At 40.9% G+C, this 22,090-nt stretch overlaps 1 protein-coding gene, 1 long non-coding RNA gene and 2 other non-coding genes across 6 annotated transcripts; 2 read left to right on the forward strand and 2 right to left on the reverse strand.

The window, feature by feature from the left end:
- Positions 1-5,207: 5,207 nt before the first annotated feature.
- LOC136149948 (uncharacterized) lies at positions 5,208-12,362 on the reverse strand. 3 transcript variants are annotated; one of them, XR_010659727.1, is made up of 4 exons: positions 12,251-12,342; positions 7,471-7,542; positions 7,091-7,301; positions 5,208-6,678 (listed from the first exon to the last, which is right to left on the reverse strand). It is a non-coding gene; the product is annotated as an uncharacterized lncRNA (long non-coding RNA). The 3 variants fall into 3 exon arrangements; XR_010659725.1 differs by lacking the exon at positions 7,471-7,542 and having other exon boundaries at positions 12,251-12,362; XR_010659726.1 differs by lacking the exon at positions 12,251-12,342 and having other exon boundaries at positions 7,471-12,228.
- TRNAG-CCC (transfer RNA glycine (anticodon CCC)) lies at positions 11,534-11,606 on the reverse strand. Its single transcript has one exon. It is a non-coding gene; the product is annotated as a tRNA-Gly (tRNA).
- An 87-nt stretch (positions 12,363-12,449) lies between the features above and the next one.
- Positions 12,450-21,394, forward strand: CCDC43 (coiled-coil domain containing 43). Its single transcript, XM_065909096.1, has 5 exons — positions 12,450-12,676; positions 15,763-15,850; positions 16,978-17,113; positions 18,568-18,626; positions 19,799-21,394. Exons 1-5 carry the CDS (start codon positions 12,473-12,475, stop codon positions 19,984-19,986), a joined length of 675 nt encoding a protein of 224 aa, XP_065765168.1. The 5' UTR covers positions 12,450-12,472; the 3' UTR covers positions 19,987-21,394.
- Positions 21,395-21,927: 533 nt separating this feature from the next.
- On the forward strand, positions 21,928-21,999 carry TRNAC-GCA (transfer RNA cysteine (anticodon GCA)). The gene has a single exon. It is a non-coding gene; the product is annotated as a tRNA-Cys (tRNA).
- The last annotated feature ends 91 nt before the right edge of the window (positions 22,000-22,090 follow it).

Consider the following 22,090-nt stretch of genomic DNA (forward strand, 5'->3'; position numbering starts at 1 on the left):
TAGCCAGCGAGCTGGGGACTAGCAGTAGCGTCTTAGTGATTCTTCACATTGAGCTAGTTTGAAATTCCTAGGGGTTCAATAATAACAAAATAAAACTAACGCTTACAGATAGAGCGTTTACAGTTTACATAAAGATTTCACATACATAGAATTTCATCTTCACATCTTTTGCCTCCCCTTATTTTCCACTTATCCACCCACCCAAAAAACAAAAAAAAATCTCAAAAGTGGTGGCTCCATTCCTCACTTGCATGTTTTCTCCAGTTCTCCTGATTAGAGCTTGATTGTCACCTTTCCATCAAAACCGTACTTACCCAGCCAACTGTGACTTCCATTTTCCCCTAGCTGACTTCTAGAACATTGAAACAGACTACTTCCTCCTTCTTTAAACACTTTCTTCCTTTTGCTTCCATTTCTACCCATTTTCACCTTACCTCAATGGGCTCCTTCTCCATCTCGTTTGCTGGATCTGATGCCACTTCCACTTATAAATGTTGGTGTGCACCAAAGCTTTAGCTTTTAGCCCTCTTCTCTTCCCTATTAACACTTTCTCCCAAGGAGATCTCTTCCAACTCCGTAACTTTACAATTCAGCTCTGTGTTAACGCCTGAGTTCTCACTTCTCCCCAGATCTCCAGACATAGGGCCAAGTATCTACTGGATATTTCCATTTAGGTGAAGACCACGCACTTCAGGCTTAACAAGTTCAACACTTGTTCCACTGCCCCCCCCCCCCAAAAAAAAACCTCCTCACTTATCCTTATCCCAACTCATTATTCACTCAGTTCAAACCTATGTTGTAAAAAAAAAAAATTAAAACTTTAATTTATCTTTCAGAACTTTCCTTTATCCCCACCCTGCTCCCAAAACAAATTCTACCAATTCCAAAGTACCTCTTAAATCAGACCCAGCCGCTAATTTCTTGCCCAAAGTACTGCAGTTAATTCCTAACATACTTCTATGCTTAAATAGCTTTCTACCTCTTCCCAATATAATCCATTTTCCATGAGCAACCAGCATTGTTCATTAAACCCATGGTAGAAGTGTATGTACCACAAACACCTTGTCTCTCTTCCAGTGGGGCCTCTCCCTGCAGAAGATTTGAGTTCCTGGGGAACCCAAACTTGGCCATGTGACTTGCTTTGGCTGATGGAAAAAAAAAGAAAATAAGTGACACATCACTTCCAAGAATAAGTTTTAAAGCCAGGCTGGTTTATCAAGTTCTCTTTTCCCCTATCTAGCAATGTTCAGTCAGAGAATACCCTGTCAACATGGGTTTCTTGGTGAAGAATACTTGCAACAGAACTGTGGGCAAGCCATAACTGACATGTAGCATGAGTGATAGTTGCTCAGTCGTGTCCGACTCTTTGCGACCCCATGAACTGTAGCCTGTCAGACTCCTCTGTCCATGGAATTCTCCAGGCAAGAGTACTGGAGTGAGTTGCCATTTCCTTCTCCAGGTAGCATGAGCAAGAAATAAACCTTTGTTGTTGTAAGCTACTGAGATTTGGGCATCATTTATTATCTGGAGCTTCCCAGGTGATTCAGTGGTAAAGCATCTGCTTGTCAGTGCAGTAGACATGCAGGGTTTGATCCCTGGGTCGGGAAGATCCCCTGCAGGAGATGGCAATTTACTCCAGTTATTTCTTGCCTGAGAAATTCCATGGAGGAGCCTGGTGTGTTACAGTTCATGGGGTCGCAAAGAGTCAGACACAACTTAGTGACTAAACAACAACAACCAGAATCTAGCTCAAGCTTCTCAAAGTGTGGTTCAGCCCTTTCAGAAGGTTCCATGAGGTCGAAACTCTTTTTACAATGATACTAACATCATTATACATTTTTGCTCTCATTGTGTTATGAATGTTCAATAGAGTATGCAAAAGCAAAAATGAGAATCTAGCACTTTTTCATTATAGCAGATATTTAAAAGATTTCCAGAAATGTAAAATAATGCCACTCTTTTAATTCCATCAAAAATGCATCATTGGGACTTCCCTGGTGGTGCAGTGGATAAGAATCCACCTGCCAAGGCAGAGGACGTGGGTTTGATCCCTGATCCGGGAAGATCCCATGTGCCTCAGAGCAACTAAGTCCTTGCACCACAACTACTGTGCCTGAGCACCGCAACTGCTGAAACCTAAAGCCTAAAGCCTGTGCTCCACAAGAGGAGCTGCCTCAGTGAGCAGCCCGTGCACTGAAACTAGAGAGTAGCCGCCGCTCTCCGCAACTAGAGAAGGCTAACATGCAACGACAAAGATCCAGCACAGCCAAAAATAAATTCAAAAATATCGTAGTGTGTACCTGTCAAAAAAAATTTTTTTTAAGTGCTTAAGAAAATGCATTATTTATCTTAACACACAGTGGGCTTATTTTTAAATGAATAAGTGCATTTTAAACTTGTTTTACTTTCTAATATGGTAAACATCAAATATGATTTTATAAGTATATACAGAAATACATAAAATATATTTATTAGTACAAATTTAACGATACCCACATGGTGGTAGGTGGTCTCAAAGATGGCCTGCAGTGACTATCCTTGACTGCTGATAGTCATTGTTTAGTCACTAAATTTTGTCTGATTCTTTTGCGACCCCATGGAATGTAGCCCACCAGGCTCCTCTGTCCATGGGATCTCCCAGGCAAGAATACTTGAGTGGATTGCCATTTCCTTCTCCAGGGGATCTTCCTGACCCAGGGATCCAACTCAAGTCTCCTGCAAGTCTCCTGTATTGGCAGGTGGATTCTTGACCACTGAACCACCAGGGAAGCCCCCCTGATAGTCATACTCACATCCAGTAAGGCTATATACCAATAGAGTATTTTCAAAAATGTTTATTTATTTATGTTCGGCTGTGCTGGGTCTTCATTGTTGCACACGCTCTCAAGTTGCAGTGAGTAGGGGCTACTCACTAGTTCCAATGTGCAGGCTTCTCACTGTGGAGGCTTGTTTACTGTAAAGCATGAGCTCTAGAGCACAGGCTCAGTGGTTGTGGCATTCAGGCCTAGTTGCCCTGCAGCAAGTGGAATCTTTCCAGACCAGGGATCAAGTCCATCTACCCTACATTGGCAGATGGATTCTTAACCACTGGACCACTGGGGAGCCCCTGTACCAATGGAGTATTGGGGAAATGATAACGTGTGACTCTGGAGGCTAGGTCATAAAAGACATCTCAATATCTTCATTGCTCTTTCTTGGATGCCTGCTGTGGGGGAAGCCAGCTGCTGTAACATGAGGTCACTCAAGTGTGCCTGTGGAGAGGCTCCTCGTGGAGAGGAACCGAGGCTTCCTGCCAACAGCTGGTCCTGACCTCCCCGTCTGTGACCGAGCCATCTGGCAGGTAGATCCTTCAGTCTCAGCCTAGCTTTCAGATGACTGCAACCTCACAAGAGACCCCAAGTCAGAAAAATTCCAGCCAAGCTGCTCCTAAGTTGCAGGCCCACAGAAACTGGGAAAATAAAAGATTGATGTTGTTTTAAGTCCCTAAATTTTGAGGTGATTTGTTACACAGCGATAGATTAACAAATGTACACATAAACAAAAAAGCTGTTTGGGATTCTCCATTTTAAACAGTGTAAAAGGGAGGGAATCCCCTGGCTGTCCAGTAGTTAGAATTCCGGCCTGCCACTGCCCAGGGCCCGGGTTCAGATCTCAAAAGCTGTGAGCCAAAAAGCAAAAACACAAAGGGCCTAAAACCAGAACTTAACCTTATCTTCACTGACAAAATCAGATCAAATTCCTTTTTTAAAAAATTCCCAGTGGCCAGCGGCTTTCCCAGTTTGCTCCTCAGACCAAACTTCTCTGAGTCTTGAACAAACCTAGCTCATTCCTGCCTTAGGACCTTTGCATTAATGGTTCCATTTCCCAGATCTTCTCTGTCCTTTTAGGCATCAGATCAAATCTCATTTTTTGCAGACAGGACTTCTGAGACTGCCCAACCTAAAGGTAGTTTACTTGTTTGTGGTCTATATTTCCCCCCTAGAAGTTTAAGTTTATAGAACAAGGACCTTTTCTGTTTTACTCACTGCTATATCCCCAAAGTAAGAATGTAGTAGATTTTTTTTTTTAACTTATTTATCTGGCTGTGCTGGGTTTTAATTACAGCACACAAGATCTTCAGGGTCTTTATCTGTGGCATGTGGGAGCTAGTTCCCTGACCAGGGATCGAACTCTGGCCTGCTGCATTGGGAGTATGGGGTCTTAGCCAGTAGATGAACAAGGAAGTCCCAAGAATGTAGTACATTCTTAATGAATGTTGTTAAATGAGTGAAAAAAAATTAATCTATCTGATCTTCATTTTTTTTTTCATTTGTAAAGTGAAGATAATAATTACCAGGCAGTGAGGTTTTAAAGATTAAAGATGTGTTTAGCAAAGTCTGTGAACAGAAAAAGGTAGCTTTTACTGTGTGTGTAAGTCACTCGGTTGTGTCCGATTCCTTGTCACCCCATGGACTATAGCCTGCCAGGCTCTTCTGTTCATGGAATTCTCCAGGCAAGAATACTGGAGTGGGTTGCCATTCCCTTCTCCAGAGGATGTTCCCCACCCAGGGATTGAACCTGGGTCTCCTGTTATTGCAAGCAGACTCTTTACCATCAGAGCCACTAGGAAAGAATATTTACTACTTGACAGAAAATATTTTGAGATAGTAATTCAAATTGTTCTTTCTGGTTGTTTTTGATTCCTGAGGGGAAGTGCTTAGAAGAAAAATCAGTTAATACCATAGAGCAAGGATTGATTTTTCAGTATCTAAAAAACTTGTACAGATAGATCCAGAAAAGATCAACCATCCAATTGAAAAATGGGTATGGGAACAATCACAGCAAAGGAAATACAAAGAGCATTCAAATATGCTCAACCTCACTTAAAATAAGATAAATGCAAATGACATCTATATCAAAATATCATTTTTCACTTAACAGACTGGTGAAGATCAGTTTCTCGAGAGAGTGCCAAATTGCCTTACGTAAGGTTTGTACCAGACTCCTGTGTAAGGCAATTTGGCAAGCTGTAGGAAAATTATAAACGCACATATCTTTCCACCCAGCAGTCCTGTGTCTAGGAGTTCTTCTACAGATACACTCATACATACGGGATATGACTTCTGTAGTAGAGGTATTTACTGAAGCATTACCATATCTAGAAGCTATATGTTTATTAGACAAATATCTATAAAATAATGACACAGAAAAGGGATGCACATATATCTATTTATTTAATGCTACAAATACATATGGAATACATAACATTCAAAGTGCTTTAAAAATAGTAATTAATCTTCATAACAATCCTCTGGGGTAGGTAGTAACTAAACCCATTTCACATTGAGGTTAAAAATTGACTTGAGGTCACATACCTAAAAGGTGTTAGTGTTGGAATTTGAACCCCAGCAGCCTGACTTCAGAATCCATGCTCTTCATGTTGCTTTCTGCTGCTTCTCAATGTAGGGTAAATGGAAATCTGATACAGTGATATTAAAATCTGACAGAATAGATTTTGAGAGATAAAGGATTGTTAGGAATACAGATGTCATTTTTGATGATAAACAGTTTACCAGGGACTAAATAACCTAGTCCTTATATGACTCTAACAAAATCGAAATAAGCCAGAAAGGGAAGGGAAAACTATAAAATCTACAATATACAAGGAAATTTTAAGATACTTTTCTCCTAAAAATAGATGATAGATGAAACAAAAATAAAATAAAACTAGCAACATATAAAAGATTCAATGAGGAGAATTCCCTGGTGGTCCAGTGGTAAAGACTTCATCTTCCAATGCAGGGTTCGATCCCTGGTTGAGGAACTAAGATCCCATGCGCCATCCAGGAGGACAAAAAAAAAAAATTAAATTAAAAAATAAATAAAAGATTCAATGATATAACTAACAAATTTTAGTATATGTGCTGCCGAAGCGAGCACATGATATAACTAACAAATTTTAATATATAAATATTAGAAAATATTCTCAAGTACATGGAACATTAAAAAAATTGACTTAAACTATGCCACTACAGTATCAACCAATGCCAAAATATCAGTGTCATATAGAACACATCCTATGACCACAAAATGAAGTTAGAAATCAATAACAAAAAGTTAAGTTTTTTTAAAGAGTAAAACAAAACACATTACTCTGGAATTTTGAAAACCACATTTCTAAATAATTCATGATAGAAAGATAAAACAATGGAAATTGCAGTATATTTAGAACCTCACCAATGAAAAACTATAGATCAAAAGCTGTTAAATTCCTTTTTAAAAGCTGTAAAATTCAGCTAAAGTAAGTAGAGAGAAAGTATGACCTTAAATGTGGATGCTCTATTAGAAAATCAGAGTGAAAATGAATTAGTTAAGTGTTCACCTTGAGAGGTCAGAAAATGAAAAGTACACCCAAAGATTATGGATAGTCAGAAATAATAAAAGATAAGAATTAATGAAATTAAGAAAAATTAATAAGATCAATGAAAAAATTAAGAAAAAAGGAAAGAAAAAGTAGATTCCTACAAATGAGCATAACAAAGACAAATAATCTAATAGAAAAACCCACAAGGGATATAAACAGGCAATTCAAAGATGAGGTAATTTTGGACTTCCCTGGCAGCCCGGTGGTTAAGACTCCAAGCTCCCAACGCAGGGGACACAGGTTTGATCCCTGGTCATTAAGATCCCAGATGCTACCTGGTGCAGCGAACAAACAAACAGATAAACAAAAGAAACAAAAAAAATGAGGAAATTTTAATGGCTGATAAATATATAAAAAGTACTCAGACTCAATTGTAATTAAATGCAAATTAAGCCTAAGCTAGTAATGCAAATTAAACAATTAGAAGCTCTTTCACACCCTTTTCACTGGCAAAAAATAAACTATATTAAAAGCAAGTTTTAGTAAAAACATGAAGGCAAGGGAATGTAAACTGGGACAAGCGCTTGGGAGAGCAATATGGTGGTAGCCAGCAAGGCTCATGCCCTTCAACCCAGCAATTCTGTTTCTTGATATATCCTGGTCTCTGAAGAGAGGTGTGCACCCCTCAGACACAAGATATTCACAGAGGTGCCAAAAGAAAGCATTAGTATTTACATATTTATTTACTTTTGGCTGTGCTGGGTCTCGGGTTGCTATGCACAGGCTTCTCATTGCAGTGGCCTCTCTCGTTGCAGAGCACAGCCTCTAGTTCGGCTTCAGGAGTTTCAGTAGTTTCGGCTCTTGGGCCCTGGAGCATGGATTCAGTAGTTGTGGCTCTCAGGCTTTAGTTGCCTGTGATATCTGGACTTCCTGGCTGGCTCAGTGGTAAAGAATCTGCCTGCAAAGGAGGAGATGCAGGTTTTCGAGCCCTGGGTTGGGAAGATCCCCCGAAGAAGGAAATGGCTACCCATTCCAGTATTCTTGCCTGGGAAATCCCATGGACCATCCATGGGGTCACAAGAGTCAGACACGACCTAGCCACTAAACAACAAAAATGTGGAATCTACCTGGACCAGGATCGAAGTTGTGTCCCCTGCATTGGTAGGCGGAGTCTTATCCATTGTATCACCAGGGAAATCCTAAATATATTTTTTTATTTAAGAGAAAAACAAGTAAGCTTAATAATCTTTAATAAGCAGGCTAACGCTGGTGTCCTCCCATGCTCTTTCAGAGATCCCGGCTTACACAGGAAAGCAACCGAGCTATCTGGGTAAAGGGTAAGGGAGCTTCCTACCTAGACAGGTTGTCTGTGTCTTCTCTGCAGAGTTCGGCGTGAGTTGGTTTTACACTGTTCTCCACAATTTACACATCCCCAGATAAATTTACAGATTATGCTATCTGGATTTTCCTAACTCCCAGAAGTGAATAAGAGGCTTAATAAGATTTGTCCAAAGAAGCAAAGTTAAGATTAAAAATAGTCCGAATGACACACACAAGTGAACACTCCAGGTACAAACTTTCAGGTTCAGTGAGGAGTCAGCTGGCCAATGGTTGAGAAAAATCACTGAAGTTCAAGAGGAACTCTTGCCAGTAATGAATCCTTTGCCCTATTCAACTGTACATTTGAATGTAGTTCAGATGGTAAATTTTATGCTATGAGCATTTACAATCAAAAATTTTAAATAGTAATAAGGTAGGAAAGGAATGAAGCATATTCAGTCACATTATTTTCACTAAGGTATTTTGGTACTACAAACAAATAAATATTTATAACATATTATTTCTCTTTTAAATCAACCTTTTGTTATTTATTTTTTTGGCTGTGCCATATGGCATGTGGGATCTTGGTTCCCTGACCAGGGATCTAACCTGGGCTGCCTGCATTGGAAGCATGGAGTCTTCATCACTGGACTGCCAGGGAAGTCCTTAACCACCCTTTCTAAGTTTCCTTTTTATATATCTTATGATGGACATATTAATTTTGTATAGTGGTTTACACTATTATGTAATTCATAAATATATATTCATATGCTAGGTATGCAAAGCAAAAATATTTTTACTGCTAAAAGTATGTAGCAAAAATGTTTGATGCTCATTGGCCCAGAGAAATTTTTTCACAGGTAGGCAAGGAGATACATATAAGAATGGGACTTGAAGCACTGTTTAAAGAACTGGGAAATAATCTAAATGCCCATCAGCAGACGAATGAATCAGCTGGGCTATATTCAAGCAGTGGAATATTACACAGTGGTTTAAATGAATGGATAAGAGCTACATGTATCAATACAGGAAAATATTTTCAAGATCTTAAATGGAAAAAGCATACTGCAGAAAGAAATGTCCAACATGTAAAACAATGTGATATACTGTTTATGGATACATACCCATGGATACACACATATTACATATGTATATGCAGTAATATGTACTATGTTTAAAAACATTCAAGAGGAAGACAAATGCCAAGTTCAGGAACAGAAGTTACCTCTGGGTAGGGAAGGAAACAAAGGAGATTTAAAACAAAAGATGCAAGGTAAATTAATGTAAGAAATAACATTATTTTTTATATTACTTTATTTTTTATTTATTTTCAGCCACATTGGGCAGCATGGGGGTTTGCAGTTCCCTGACCAGGCATAAAATCTGTGTCCCATGCACTGGGAGCATGGAGTCTTAAGCACTGAACCACCAGGGAAATACCAATAGCTCATACTTTTAGAACAAGTCTCACTGAGTTCTCCTCAGTGACAACCATCTTCACATTCCCTTGTGTATCTTTCCAGATATTTTATGCACATGCCAGGTCACATATGTGTATGTATTTCTCCCCATCCTTCCTCTTTTTAAACACAAATGGTAGCAAACAATACATATTGTTCTGTGCCTCCCTTTTTTACTTTAACAATGTATCCTAAAGTTTGTTGTCAGTACATCAAGAGCTTCCTCCACCTTTATGGCTGCACAATCCCTGTTTCTGTGGCTTGAGTCAGTCTTCTGTAGACAGAATGTAAACTATTTCTGTTCTTTCACTACAATAAGCGTCACTGCAACACATATCCTATTATAAATGTCATTCTGCACACATGCACATATTATAATCAATTCCCAGAAGGAGAAATGTTGGGTCTTTTCAAACTGCCCTCCAGCCAAGACTCTACCAGTTTATCTGCTGCAGCAACATTTCCTAGTGCCTATATCACCCAGTCATAGACCAACGCTGTGTATTATCAGACTTTGAGACGAAAACATGGTATCTCATTACAGGTTTAATTTGCGTATTTTATTTATTTTTTAAAGAATGTTTATTTGGCTGCACCAGGTCTTAGTTCCAGCATGTGGGATCTTCAATTTTCATTGTGGTGTAAGAGTTCTTTAGTTGCAGCATGTGGGTTCTTTAGTTGTGGCATGTGGGATCTAGTTCCCTGACCAGGGACTGAATCAGGGTCCCCTGTATTGGGAACTCCGAGGCTTAGTCACTGGACCACCAAGGAAGTCACTGTTTGCATATTTTAAAAATTATGATGTTATTTTTTATAGTGTAAAAAGCCATCTTGATTTTTTTTCTATAAGTTTTCTGTCATTTGTCTAGTGGTATGAATTGGTTTTTTGAACCATGAGCTAATTACTTTTGTAATAAAATAGCCAGCGAGGATTTTTTTCGTTGCAGAATCTGTAGAGCCTTCCCTCAGTTTTGTGAGAAGCTTGTCTGTGTCTTCAAAAAGCCTTCACTGCATTGTGCTAACAGTGGCTTCCTGATACTAATACTATAGCTATACAAGATGTTACCATGGGAGCATGCTGAGTAAAGGTGTACAGGCCTCTGTGTACTAATTATGCCACTCCCTGTGAGTCTGGAATAATTTCAAATTAAAAAGCTCAGGAAGAACAAAATTTTGTGGCCCTTTCCTGATTGTGGGGGCTCTGACATCAAACTGTGATCCCTGAGTCATGATGGCTCCCAAGTCTGTTAACCTAACAAACTCCACCTGCAAGACAGCCACTGGATTAAAATGTACATCTGAGAACCTGAAACTGGGACAAGTCTTTGGGGGCTGACTCTGGCCTCTGCCTCCACTACTGTAACATTCTAACTCAGAGAGCACACAGAAGCAACGAGGCTAACAGGCACATACCCTGTATTTCTACTGGGCTTTACAGTGCTCCATGTCCGTCCATTTAAATTACCCAACGGTAATAAAGGTAGAGCATTCTCTCCAGAGGCCCTTTGCCAGTTGTACCAGACCCTTCCTTGCCTTTTGTTGTCACCCCCTGAATATCTTCTATCTGAACTCTGCGGTTCAAGCCATCCATAATTCTCTGGAGGGCCCCCCACAGCTCCCTGCATCTGGGTCTGCTCATTTTCTCTTTCAGTCTTTTTGCCTAAAGGACTCTCACTTGCTCTTCAAAAAAGAGAAGGCCTCACCTCCACTAGGAAGCCTTCCTCCATCTCTCAGCTCCAGTTTCCAACGTCAATGCAACAAGCAAGGTTAACCTAATCTTCTTCTAGCCATCCTACCGCAATTTCCACTAGACACTGAAACATTTCTCTCACTGTATTGCCGTTATTAAACATGTCTGTTCAACCCACTGAAAATCCTTTGAAGGGAGAGATTGTGACGTTAATCTTTGCCTTTTAGTGCCCAGCAGCAATGCCAATAAATATTTACTGACTTGTCAGCCTCCTCTGCAGTTCAGTGAAAGCCAACCTGGGTTCTTGGGTAATTCATTTGAGCCCAGAGCCAGGTGTTTTGAGAATCAGCTGAGACTCTTCCTGATGTAAAGGAGCACTTGCTTCTGGTTAGGATCCCTGTAAATGTGTGAGTGTGTTTTTTCCTTATTTTTACTATGTGGACTCTAAAAGCAACTCCTCACACGGTTGTTATGAGGATTATAAGAGCTAATGCCTCAAATGGAGAAGGAAATGGCAACCCACTCCAGTATTCTTGCCTAGAGAATCCCGTGGACAGAAGAGCCTGGTGGGCTGCTGTCTATAGAGTCGCACAGTCAGACACGACTGAAGCGACTTAGCATGCATTGGAGAAGGCAATGGCAACCCACTCCAGTATTCTCTTTTTTTAAAATTTATTTATTTGGCTGCACCAGGTCTTAGTTGTGGCATGTGGGATCTAGTTCCCTGACCAGGGATCAAACCTGGACCCTCTGCATTGGGAGCACGGAGTCTTAACCACTGGACCACCAGGGAAGTCCCTCCAGTATTCTTGAGTGGAGAATCCCAGGGACAGGGGAGCCTGGTGGGCTGCCCTCTATGGGGTCGCACAGAGTCGGACACGACTGAAGCGACTTAGCAACAGCAGCAGCAATGCCTCAAAAGTTCTTAGATAACGCTTGAAAATGGGTAAAGAAGGCTCTTCGAAGATATTTCTACGTGAGTGTTGACTGGGTGAATGAAAGAAACGACTGGAGGTTGCCAGTTCATTTATTGAGCACCCACTATGTGTCCGGTACTGCGTTAAGCAAGCATGCTGGGTGCAGAGAAGCAACCGCAGCACTTTGGAGAGGCTTTAATTTAACACAGATTGCTGGGAATCAGGGAAGGTCTCTGCAGCTTGAGTTTGGAAGGGGGGGCGGGGGGAACTTGGAAAGGCGCAGGTGGCAGTTGATAGCCATAGTGCATATTCCACAGAGCCGGCGGTTTCCTCCTTGAAAGCTGTGTGGGAGCGGGAGGCTTAGCTTTCTACGACTGGCGAGAAAGGGCGGCTTGGTGAGGCCTGTCAAAGCGCTGGAATCGAAGCTGAGTTCCAGTCCCGTTTAGTTAGTAGCCGCGTGACTTTGGCCAAGTCACTGAACTTCCCCAACTGTAAAAAAGAGTCTGTTAAGAATACTCACCTGCCAGGATTCCAGAGAGACCGCATGATCGCGCATAAGCCAGGATGCGCTCTATTTAGAAGGTACAAAACGCACCAGCAGGTTACTACGGGTCGACTGGGCTCTAAGCCCGGCGCGCCGTGGGCGTGGATTTCCTCTCTGAGCATGCGCAGTGGGCCCGCGGCGCGGCCCGACAGGCACTGCGGTAGGCGCCCTGGGGGCTGGCAGGTCCCTGGCCCCAAGATGGCGGCGCCCAGCGCAGTGGCTGCTGCTGCCTCCAGCGAGAGAGATGGAGGGGGCAGCGGCTTTGAATCGTGGCTAGATGGACGGTTGGAGGCGCTGGGAGTGGACCGAGCCGTTTATGGCGCCTACATCTTGGGTGTCCTGCAGGAGGAGGAGGAAGAAGAGAAGCTGGATGCTCTGCAGGGTATTCTCTCTGCTTTCCTGGTGAGAAGCCCAGACACATTCCTTTAGCTTCTTAAACCGTTTCCTATTAGCACTTCGTATCACCTTTCCCCTACCTAGTGTCCCAGAGGACTAATGGTGTCACCTGGAAGAGGAATAATTTTCTGAGCCCTGGGCCTCGGGGACAGGGAGCTACTTTTCATCCAGGGTTTTAGGAGCCAGAAGGTTGCAGGTGCAGAGAGAGGAAAGGCTTTCTCTTATTTCTGAGGACAAGGCCCTCTTAGGTGCCTGTAGGTCAGCTGGGTGAGTATTCTTCCAAAGGTATTGAAATGAGTTTTATCATAAACACCTAACAACCAATTTCATTACCGTCCGTTGACAGTATTGAGAGGCGGATATTAAGTGCTCTGGGATGTCTGCGACCCTTAGGAGGCAGAGCCCCTGACAAAAGCCCGCAGGAAGTACCCTCTTGGTTTCCTATTTTGGAGGTAGGATTCCAAAAAAGATCAGTTTAGGCAGTAGAGGTCTTCTCATGCTTAGGCAGAATGGAAGCAAATTTGGGCTCGATCCATTACTGTATTTAGAAATGCAGTAATCATTGGGGGGAGTGGGTGGAGGAATAAGAGAGATCAGAGTTTTAATTAAAGTAGTAGTAAGTCACCAAGATGTCCACACTTTTCCAACCTGACCGTTTCTGCTGCCTTCATCTCTACTTACACTATTTGGTGAAAATACAGTTCATTGATTTCAACATGGTTGAAATCTAACACTTGTGCAGCTGTCCTAGGGCCTCCTGGCAAGGGCCCCCTTTTTAATTCCAGAACTTGCTCTGATGAGACTGACCTATAAATTGGAAAGTCTTAACACAGCTTGTGATGCAACTCATAAGTTTGCTGGAAATACAACACAGAGGAATAAATTCTTTTCCTGAATCCTTACATTGCAGGTTGTAATTGGAAAGAATAGGAGGCAAACAAATTAAGTTACCTTAAAAAAATTTCCCACTGGGAAGTTCCTAAAGAGTCCATGAAAAAGAAGTTCAAGTAACTTGGGTACTCATTGGTACAGCTCCTTGACTTGTTCTTTTTTTTGTATCATTACTTAGAACTGTATGTCTGCCGATAAAGGTAGATCTGAATTTTGCCTGAGACTATTAACAGCCTCTTAGTAGAAAAGTTATCTAGACCAGATTTGTTTTTGTTTTGTTTTTTTGTATCTCTTGTTTGCATAAACTGCAGAGACTTTTTAAAATAATTGAGTCTTAAAATAATATAAATAAATAAATATATATATATATTTGACTGCTCTGGGTTTTAATTGGGGCACACAGAATCTTTGATCTTCATTGCAGCGTATGGGACCTTTAGTTGAGGCTTGGGGATCATTTTAATTGTGTCATGTGAACTCTTAGTTGCAGCTTGTGGGATCTAGTTCCCTAACCAGGGACAGAAATTAATCCCCCTGCACTGGGAGCACAGAGTCTTAGCCACTGGACCACCAAGGAAGTTCCAAGACAAACTCACTTTTAAGGTGACTTTCCTTCTCCCGTCCCCCCAACCCCCTCCCAGTTAACAAACCCTACTTAATTTTCTTGTAATTTCCCCAGCCCCTCCTGTGTAGAAAATAACTGAAAAAAATTGGCCAGGAACAATATGGTGAGACAGGGGTCCTGTTCACGAAACAACTGGGAGCAAACCTTATAGAGTAGCAAGGCCAATGAATATGGTAGACACCAAACATCACTTATAGCGCTACTTACTGTTAGTCAGTTGGGTTGGGTATAAAAGCTCCCAACTATTATACTGAATCCCATTTTCGGAAAAACAAAAGATAGTCAAATTAGTCACCATTTTGGCCTAGGATTCATTACTAGGAATTTAGAAGCTTATCAGCAACAATTTGAGGTAAGACTTAAGAACAGTAATATATGGTTGGGGGAAAATGGCAGTAAAGAAAAGCTTCCTGTCATTCTCTATATTCCTTCTGATTGCACTTATGCTGATTGATTGATTCTTCAGATTTTTATTGATGGATTACTCTTCTGCCAGGCACTGCCTTAAGTGCTTGGAGGATACTTCAGGGAACAACACAGAAAGAAATCCCTGTCCTCGAGGGGTTATATTCCAGTAAAGAAAAACATAATTAGTAAATTATCTAGGGTATTTGAAAATGATTAGTGCTAGGATAAAAAGAAGCATTGTGAGAGAACTGGGAGTAGAATGGAGGGTGAGCAATTTTAAGTAGGGTCATTACATTAAGTAGGATGTTACATTTTTTTTCTTCTAGTTGTATTAAGATATAATTGACATACAGCACTACATAAGTTTAAGGTGTAAATTAAAACAATTTGATTTACATACCTCATGAAATTATTATCACAATGAGCTTAGTGAGCAGGGTGTTACATTTTGTGGCAGCTTTTCATATACCAGCCTTTTTCTACAAAAAGAAACTTGCTTGTAGATCTGGATTTGAATTTAACTAAGTCTGACACCAAAGCCAACATCCTTTTTGTCATACCATGCTAAAGAGGAAGATTGGTGTGCAGAGTATGTCTGCTTATGTAAAATGGACAGAGTGATGGCTGGATAGGAGACCATCTACTCACTTAACTTCTCTTTATGATGGATCAGTGAGTACATTGGAGAATGTACTGAATTGAGTATATTGGCCAAGAAAGGTTTCATAGAGGAGCATTTTGACTCAGCAAGTTTTTGCTCCAAAAGCAGAAGGACTGCCCTGAATTTTGGTGGGAATTCTCTCCTTTGGAGCTTGGCAGGATGGAGTGGGTGCTCTAGCAGGTGTGACTTCTGTGACTCATAGGATTCCCTGTGTTGGGAGCCTCAGCAGAGAATCCTCATTTCTATTCTGTGGGTCCCAAACCTGCCCTGTGATTTATTCCCATCACCAAGCGGGGGAGCTCTGCCCTTTGTGTAGATTTGATGAGGTTGAGACAGTGCAAGTGAAGTCCCTCAGTGTGGGACTCTCTGTGGACCCCATAGACTGTAGCCTACCAGGCTCCCCTGTCCATAGGATTTTCCAGGCAAGGGTACTGGAGTGAGTTGCCATTTCCTTTTGCATTAGGTTGAGGGCTCTCAGGAAATTAATTGATCTACTTTTCCAACCAGGAAGAAGATTCCCTCCTTAATATCTGCAAGGAGATTGTGGAACGATGGTCAGAAACTCAGAATGTTGTCACCAAAGTGAAAAAAGAAGGTAGAGTTGGAGTTTTTATGTCTAACCTCCAACCAGTTTTTCTGTACAGTTGTTAAGAGTCTTTAGTTTTCCTCAGGTGAGCTAAACCGGTAAACACTTGGCAGCTTAGTTTAACTTTTTAACTGAAAGTTGGTTTTCTTTTCTTTTACATTTTACCACTTCAGCTCACCACGGGTATCTTCACTGTGGTTCTTGCCTTTTTCTTTCTCTTTCCTTTTTACACTCCTCCATGTATATTTGCTCTGCAGGTGTGGGGTCAACTATATTTTCCCACCCTTTTCATAATCTCATTTCATAACACAGACTGTGATTGGTCTTTTGCTTTATTCAGCTAAACCCTCCATCCTTTCAAATGAAAGAGATGATCCCATTAGGATGAAAAATCAGCTACAGACAGCTCAAAACAGAAACCCAAACTTGAATAGAATCTATTCTGAGCTACTCACATGCTGGTTCTCAATCGTGGCTGTACACTGGAATCGCTTGCTGTATGTTTAAAAGTGCCAGTGCCCAGGCTGCATCATGGGCCAGTTATATAAACCTCTTTGGGGTGCGGACCCAGGCATTGTTATTTTTTCAAAAGCTCCCCCAGATGATTCTAATATGCAACCAGGCATGAGAGTCACTGCTTGATATCATTGCCTTCTTTCTTTGAGCATGGAGAAGTCAAAAGATAATTTTGTTTTTAAAATAATCTAAGTTTCACCTGGCATAATTATCAACATGGGATAGACCAGCCTAAGTTAATGCTAGATTCCTCCTTAGGCTTCTGGTTTGAGACTAGAGAAAGTTGTATGTTTGGAGGCTTGATTTTCTCTGGCTCTAATGCAGTACTTTTCAACTTTTTTTTTTTCTTTCTTAAAGCAGCAGAACTTCAGTATATAATAAAAGTAAAAGTAGGGCTGCTCTGATTGAAGATGGATATGAGACCTAAAGTCTGGCCTGCATGGCCTTTCCTTGCCTTTCTCATTGGCCCCCAAGGCACCTCCTTTGCACCCCAGGGCTCTCAGGAGTCAGCAGCTGCCGTTGCCTTTGCTCCAAGCACTGCCTGGGTGGACTGGTGGTTTGGAAGCATGTTTCCTCTCACATACAACCTTGTCCCCCTCTTCCCTCCCACCACCTCCCAGATGAGGTCCAGGCCATTGCCACCCTCATTGAGAAGCAGGCGCAGATCGTGGTGAAGCCCAGAATGGTGTCAGAAGAGGAGAAGCAGAGGAAAGCTGCCCTTCTGGCTCAGTATGCTGATGTGACAGATGAAGAGGAATATCCTTTCTGGAGTCTCGGCGCCATTCCCTGAGGCTCAAGTCAAAAGCCTTTGCTGATTTTCACTGAACTCTGGGAAGTTGCCAATCCCCCTCTATAGCTTTATTTTAAAAATTATTTATTTCTTTGGCTACATCAGGTCTTAGTTGCTGCATGTGAGATTTGTTTAGTTGCACCATGCAAATTCTTAGTTGCAGCATGTGGGATCTAGTTCCCTGACCAGGCATTGAACCCCAGCCCCCTGCATTGGGAACACAGATTATTAGCCACTGGACCACAAGGGAAGTACACCCTCCACTCCCACCCCACCAGAGCTTAATATTCTCCTCTGAAATGGCAGAGATTGTAGCCCTTTGTGGGCATGAGGAATGATGCTGGAATGGTTGATACTGGACTATTGCAATGTATATGTTCTTGAAAACTTGAGTGTGAAACAAACAATGCCTGAATGGACCATTTCTTATTGTGTTTTCAGAAAATAAGATCTAGCTATGATTCTTTTTTAAAAAAATTGAAATAGTTGATTTACAATTATGATTCTTCGTATTTGTATAGTACCTTTCTATGAAGTACAGTGTTATTTATGTGTATAAATACATCTTTGTAATTTTTATCACAGTTGATAAGGGAATGGAGGCAATAAGAGATGAATGAGTGATATTCCAGTGACTATGTAATTAATAAAAGTGACATGAAAATAAACCTGGAATTTGAGTGAGGACTATGTAAAAAGAAAGTGTTGCTGGTAGGAACAGGTTTGATTCCCTGAAACCAGGTTTGGTTCTAAACCTGGATCTGAAATTTGTTTAGGGAATACTTAGCTTACTGAGCCTGCTTGAATGGAGTGGCTGTTGTATCAGAAATGTTTGCTATCTAATCACTAGGTTAGGAAAGAATTCTTAGGCTCTTTGGGGTCAACTTGTTTTCTCTCGTGATTTTTCTTGCTAGGTTTGGCAGAACTGGGGTTCCATGACAAAAATCTCATTTCCTGGGCTAGAAAAAACATTTTAAGCAGTAGTTCTCCTGGAGGACTTGTTAAATCACAAATTGCTGGGCCCTGTGCCCCAGAGTTTTGGATTTTGTAGATACAAAGGGGGGCCCAACGGTGTGCATTTCTCAAAAGCTCTTAGGGAGTTCTGGGAACCACACTTAGAGAACCATTGTTTCAGAGGTCATCTCACCACCCCCTGGCTCCCAGGTAATGTGGCAGTCCACCCAGACCAGCTTCAGTTTCTTTTCAGACCCTAACAGATAAGGATCTTACAGGAACTCTGAACAGTCTTTCCCAAGTTGAGACTTCTAAAGGTGACTTTCCTGGATTTACCATCACATCCCTGTCAGAGTCCTTCCATGAAGCCTGCTTTCCTTCCCATCAGCTTAATCACTGTTTTCTGATGTTGTGATGGGATTTGCTAACCTTTGTTTTACATCTGACTTTCCTTAACGCTACTCACTGAAGCGGATGAGAAGGATGACTCGGGCGCCACCACGATGAGCATTGGTTCTGACAAATGTATCCTTCTCTGTGTCCATCTCCAGGTGTTACTCCATAGGATCTTCTTGTGGGTCAGTTTGTATTTCACTGTCATTGCTGGGGGCTCCCTCTACCTCCAAGAACACATGTTAGGTCAACATTATGAGCCCCAGTCTTTGCACTGCTAAATAGTCAATTTAGCAATAATTTCCCCCCAAAGAACATATGTTGACATGAACTGTGAAGGGGTTAGTTTAGAGAAAGGATTTCTAAGGGAAAATGAGAATCTGTACTCCTTGTGTATAGTGTTGGGTTTCCCAGCAATGTGGAAGCAGTTAGAATAACATTGCCGTTTTAGTCTTTGTCCTCAAAGACCTGGGGAACTCACTGGAAAGAGAATAAAAGCACTGAATACTTTTAAGTGAAAATATGGACAAATTGAAACATGCTATAGAAAGTCCCTATCAACAAAAGCACTTATAAGAAGCTTATTGAGAAGGTGGATTTAGAAATCCACCTTCTTCAAGGTGAGGAGTAAGGTGGATTTTCAGAAAGGGAAGTTATTTTCTGAGAAAGGGGTTATTTCAGGGAAACTTACTCATTTTAAAGCACTAAAACAGAACAATTATGTGGAAAGAGTAAAAAGGAGCTTGTCTGGTAGTAACAGGTTATGTTTTAAAGTCATAAGAAATGAGGGGCAAATTTTTTGGCTATTTTCTAACTGTGGTTAAAGTTACTTCTTTAGAACATGATTTTCACTTACGCTTTAGTGGTCTGGGAAAAGAAGCAAATTGGTAAAGTTTAGTAAGGTTAAACAACTTTCTTAACTCTTTTCAAGCATTTAATAGTGCTGAGTAAAGGAAAATTTTGCCAGTTACTTTAATACTCTAGGCACTAAAACTAGCCTGGATATTCCAACAATATTCTGCCAGTGAATGATATGAGTGCTTATTCTAGAATGAAATTTCATTTTTATAAAATATTTATACTCAGATTTAGGCAAGTCTGAATGAAATTTTTATTCAATTTTTTTTTTTACTAATGGCAGTTGTAGGATTTTCCATTGGACTAAAGATAAACATAAAGTTGGTTTGTTTGTTTGTTTTTTAAGATGCGGGATAGATAGAGAGTATTTGAAACTTGGCCTGAATGAGGAGAGCAGGAGTTGAGACCTGTGTGACCTGGACCCTTATCCCTTAACTCACCTGTAGCTCTGTTCCGAAACACCAATGTGGAAGATGTCCTCAATGCCCGAAAACTGGAGCGAGACACGCTTCGGGATGAGTCCCAGAGGAAGAAGGAACAGGACAAGCTGCAGAGGGAGAGAGACAAACTAGCTAAGCAGGAACGCAAGGAAAAGGAAAAGAAAAGGACACAAAGAGGGGAGCGAAAGCGATAACCTTGGTCCACTCTATTTCTCCTAATGAACTTGGTCAAAGGGAGACATGGTTGTGCATTTGTGTATTTAAGAGAAATGAGAGAACATTGCCAGGTAGTTTCCCAAGGCATTTCCCCTTTTGTTTACATGGTCACAAGGAAAATCACAGTTCTAGCTAATTACAAAATGTGCCATGTCTCTGTGTGGTGTGGGTAATCAGTTTATTGTAGCTGATGTCTGAACCAAAGATCTGGGATGGGGACAGCCTCTATATTTTAATACTGAAGTCCTGTACTCCTTTTGACCACATTAAAAAGTCTTCCCTTACCTTGGATAAACAGCAGGAATATTCAGAAAGCTGAGTTTTTGTCCTGAAGGAGCTGAATCATGACCACTCCTTCCCTGAGATGAATTGTAGGAGTGTCAATTGCTTTAGAAGTATTATTCACATCTAAATAAATGGTTTTATGGCTGAAATAGGAAGCTAATGAAGAGCCCTACCTGGATCAACTTTTATGTTACATGGCAACAAAATAGGAAAATAAGAAAAGGTTATTTGGTGGGTGTTCTGCATATGAGATTTTTTTTTAAGTTTCAGCCTATGATAGGAAACAAAGTTTCTTTTAGTAAGAGATAGTTATATATTTTTCCTCATCTAGGCTGTGATTTTAAGAAGGATGTGTCAGTATTGAGTGCAGGGAATCATCATTAGCTAGATTCATTTTTTTATAATCATGAATCCTCTTGAGTGCTAGTAGAGATTTTAACCCTGATCTGCCCTAATACAAGGACCTGATAATTACAGGTTTAGAGAAACCCTTTGAAGGAAAAACACTGAAAATCTCTGCTAACACAAAGATATTTAAGAGTGTACATAGTAGGTGCTCAACAAATTTACTGAATGAGTGAGTGAATGGAAAAACTGCTTGGGAGAGTTGAAAGTGAGTAGGAACTCTCCTCCATTTCTACTTTTGTCACAGACCACACTTGGTTGTAAGTAGCCCTTTCTCTACTTCAGGAAGCAGACTGTCAAGAAGCCTGAAGAGAGCAATTTCTCTGTCAAGACAAAGTCGATATATTATGCCAGGGGTGGGCAAACTACTGCCAAATTTGGTCATTTGTTTTTGTATGGTTCGAGCACATTGGATTGCACATTTTTAAAAGATTGTAAAACAACATGCGACAGAGACCTTATGTGACCTATAAAGTGTAAAATACTTAATACCTGGCCCTTCAGAGAAAATGTCTGCTGACCTCTGTTTTATACCATTAACTATGAGATTAACAAAAATTTTTACTGTTCCACAGAAGGTAAAAAACATGGTTAAGGAAATGACGTGTCACCTCTATACACTCCTATAACCGTGTCATTGTAAAATTTTTTTAAAAAATAACCAGCTTTTTAAAAAATAAACTATTTAAATCAGTATCTTGATTTATTCTGATTCCTTCCAGCTGGAAGTGACTTCTGTGTGGACAGTTCCTTAGGAATGTGTTTGAATTTTACTTACGTTTTGATTAGCCCAATAATCTCTTCTGCTAGTAGACCCTCTTCCTGGAATCCCTAAGTTCTCTGCCTCAGTTTTCCTTTCTGTGAGGTTGGATATGAGGAGATCAGAAAGATTACCTTCTTTTTTGGACAGTAGGTTGGCTTTGAAATCTCTTGAGTACTGCTGGCATTTTAGTTTTATATGTGGCTGTGGCTAGAGATGGCATGTGAGAGACCCTGTTTTAATAACCCTTAGTTGGGATTTTTGGTTTGTTTTCACCTTGATTTTGGTCTCTGAAGCAGGGTCAGGTTATATCCATAGACCCTGAAGGGTAGTAGTTTCAATCTGTTTTAAGAGTAGTCAGTTCATTCTTCCAGGACTCTATTAACTAGGTCACAGTTAAATGTACACCTGAACTAAACAGAAGAAAAAGATCAACTTGTTAGGATTTGAGTAAGGTTATCCACGGACTTCCCTGGTGGCTCAGATGGTAAAGTGTCTGCCCGCAATGCAGGAGACCCAGGTTCGATCCCTGGGTTGGGAAGATCCCCTGGAGAAGGAAACGGCAACCCACTCCAGTACTCTTGCCTGGAAAATTCCATGGACAGAGGAGTCTGGTAGGCTACAGTCCATGG

Source organism: Muntiacus reevesi, chromosome 18, assembly GCF_963930625.1.
Source record: "Muntiacus reevesi chromosome 18, mMunRee1.1, whole genome shotgun sequence".
NCBI lineage: Eukaryota > Metazoa > Chordata > Mammalia > Artiodactyla > Cervidae > Muntiacus > Muntiacus reevesi.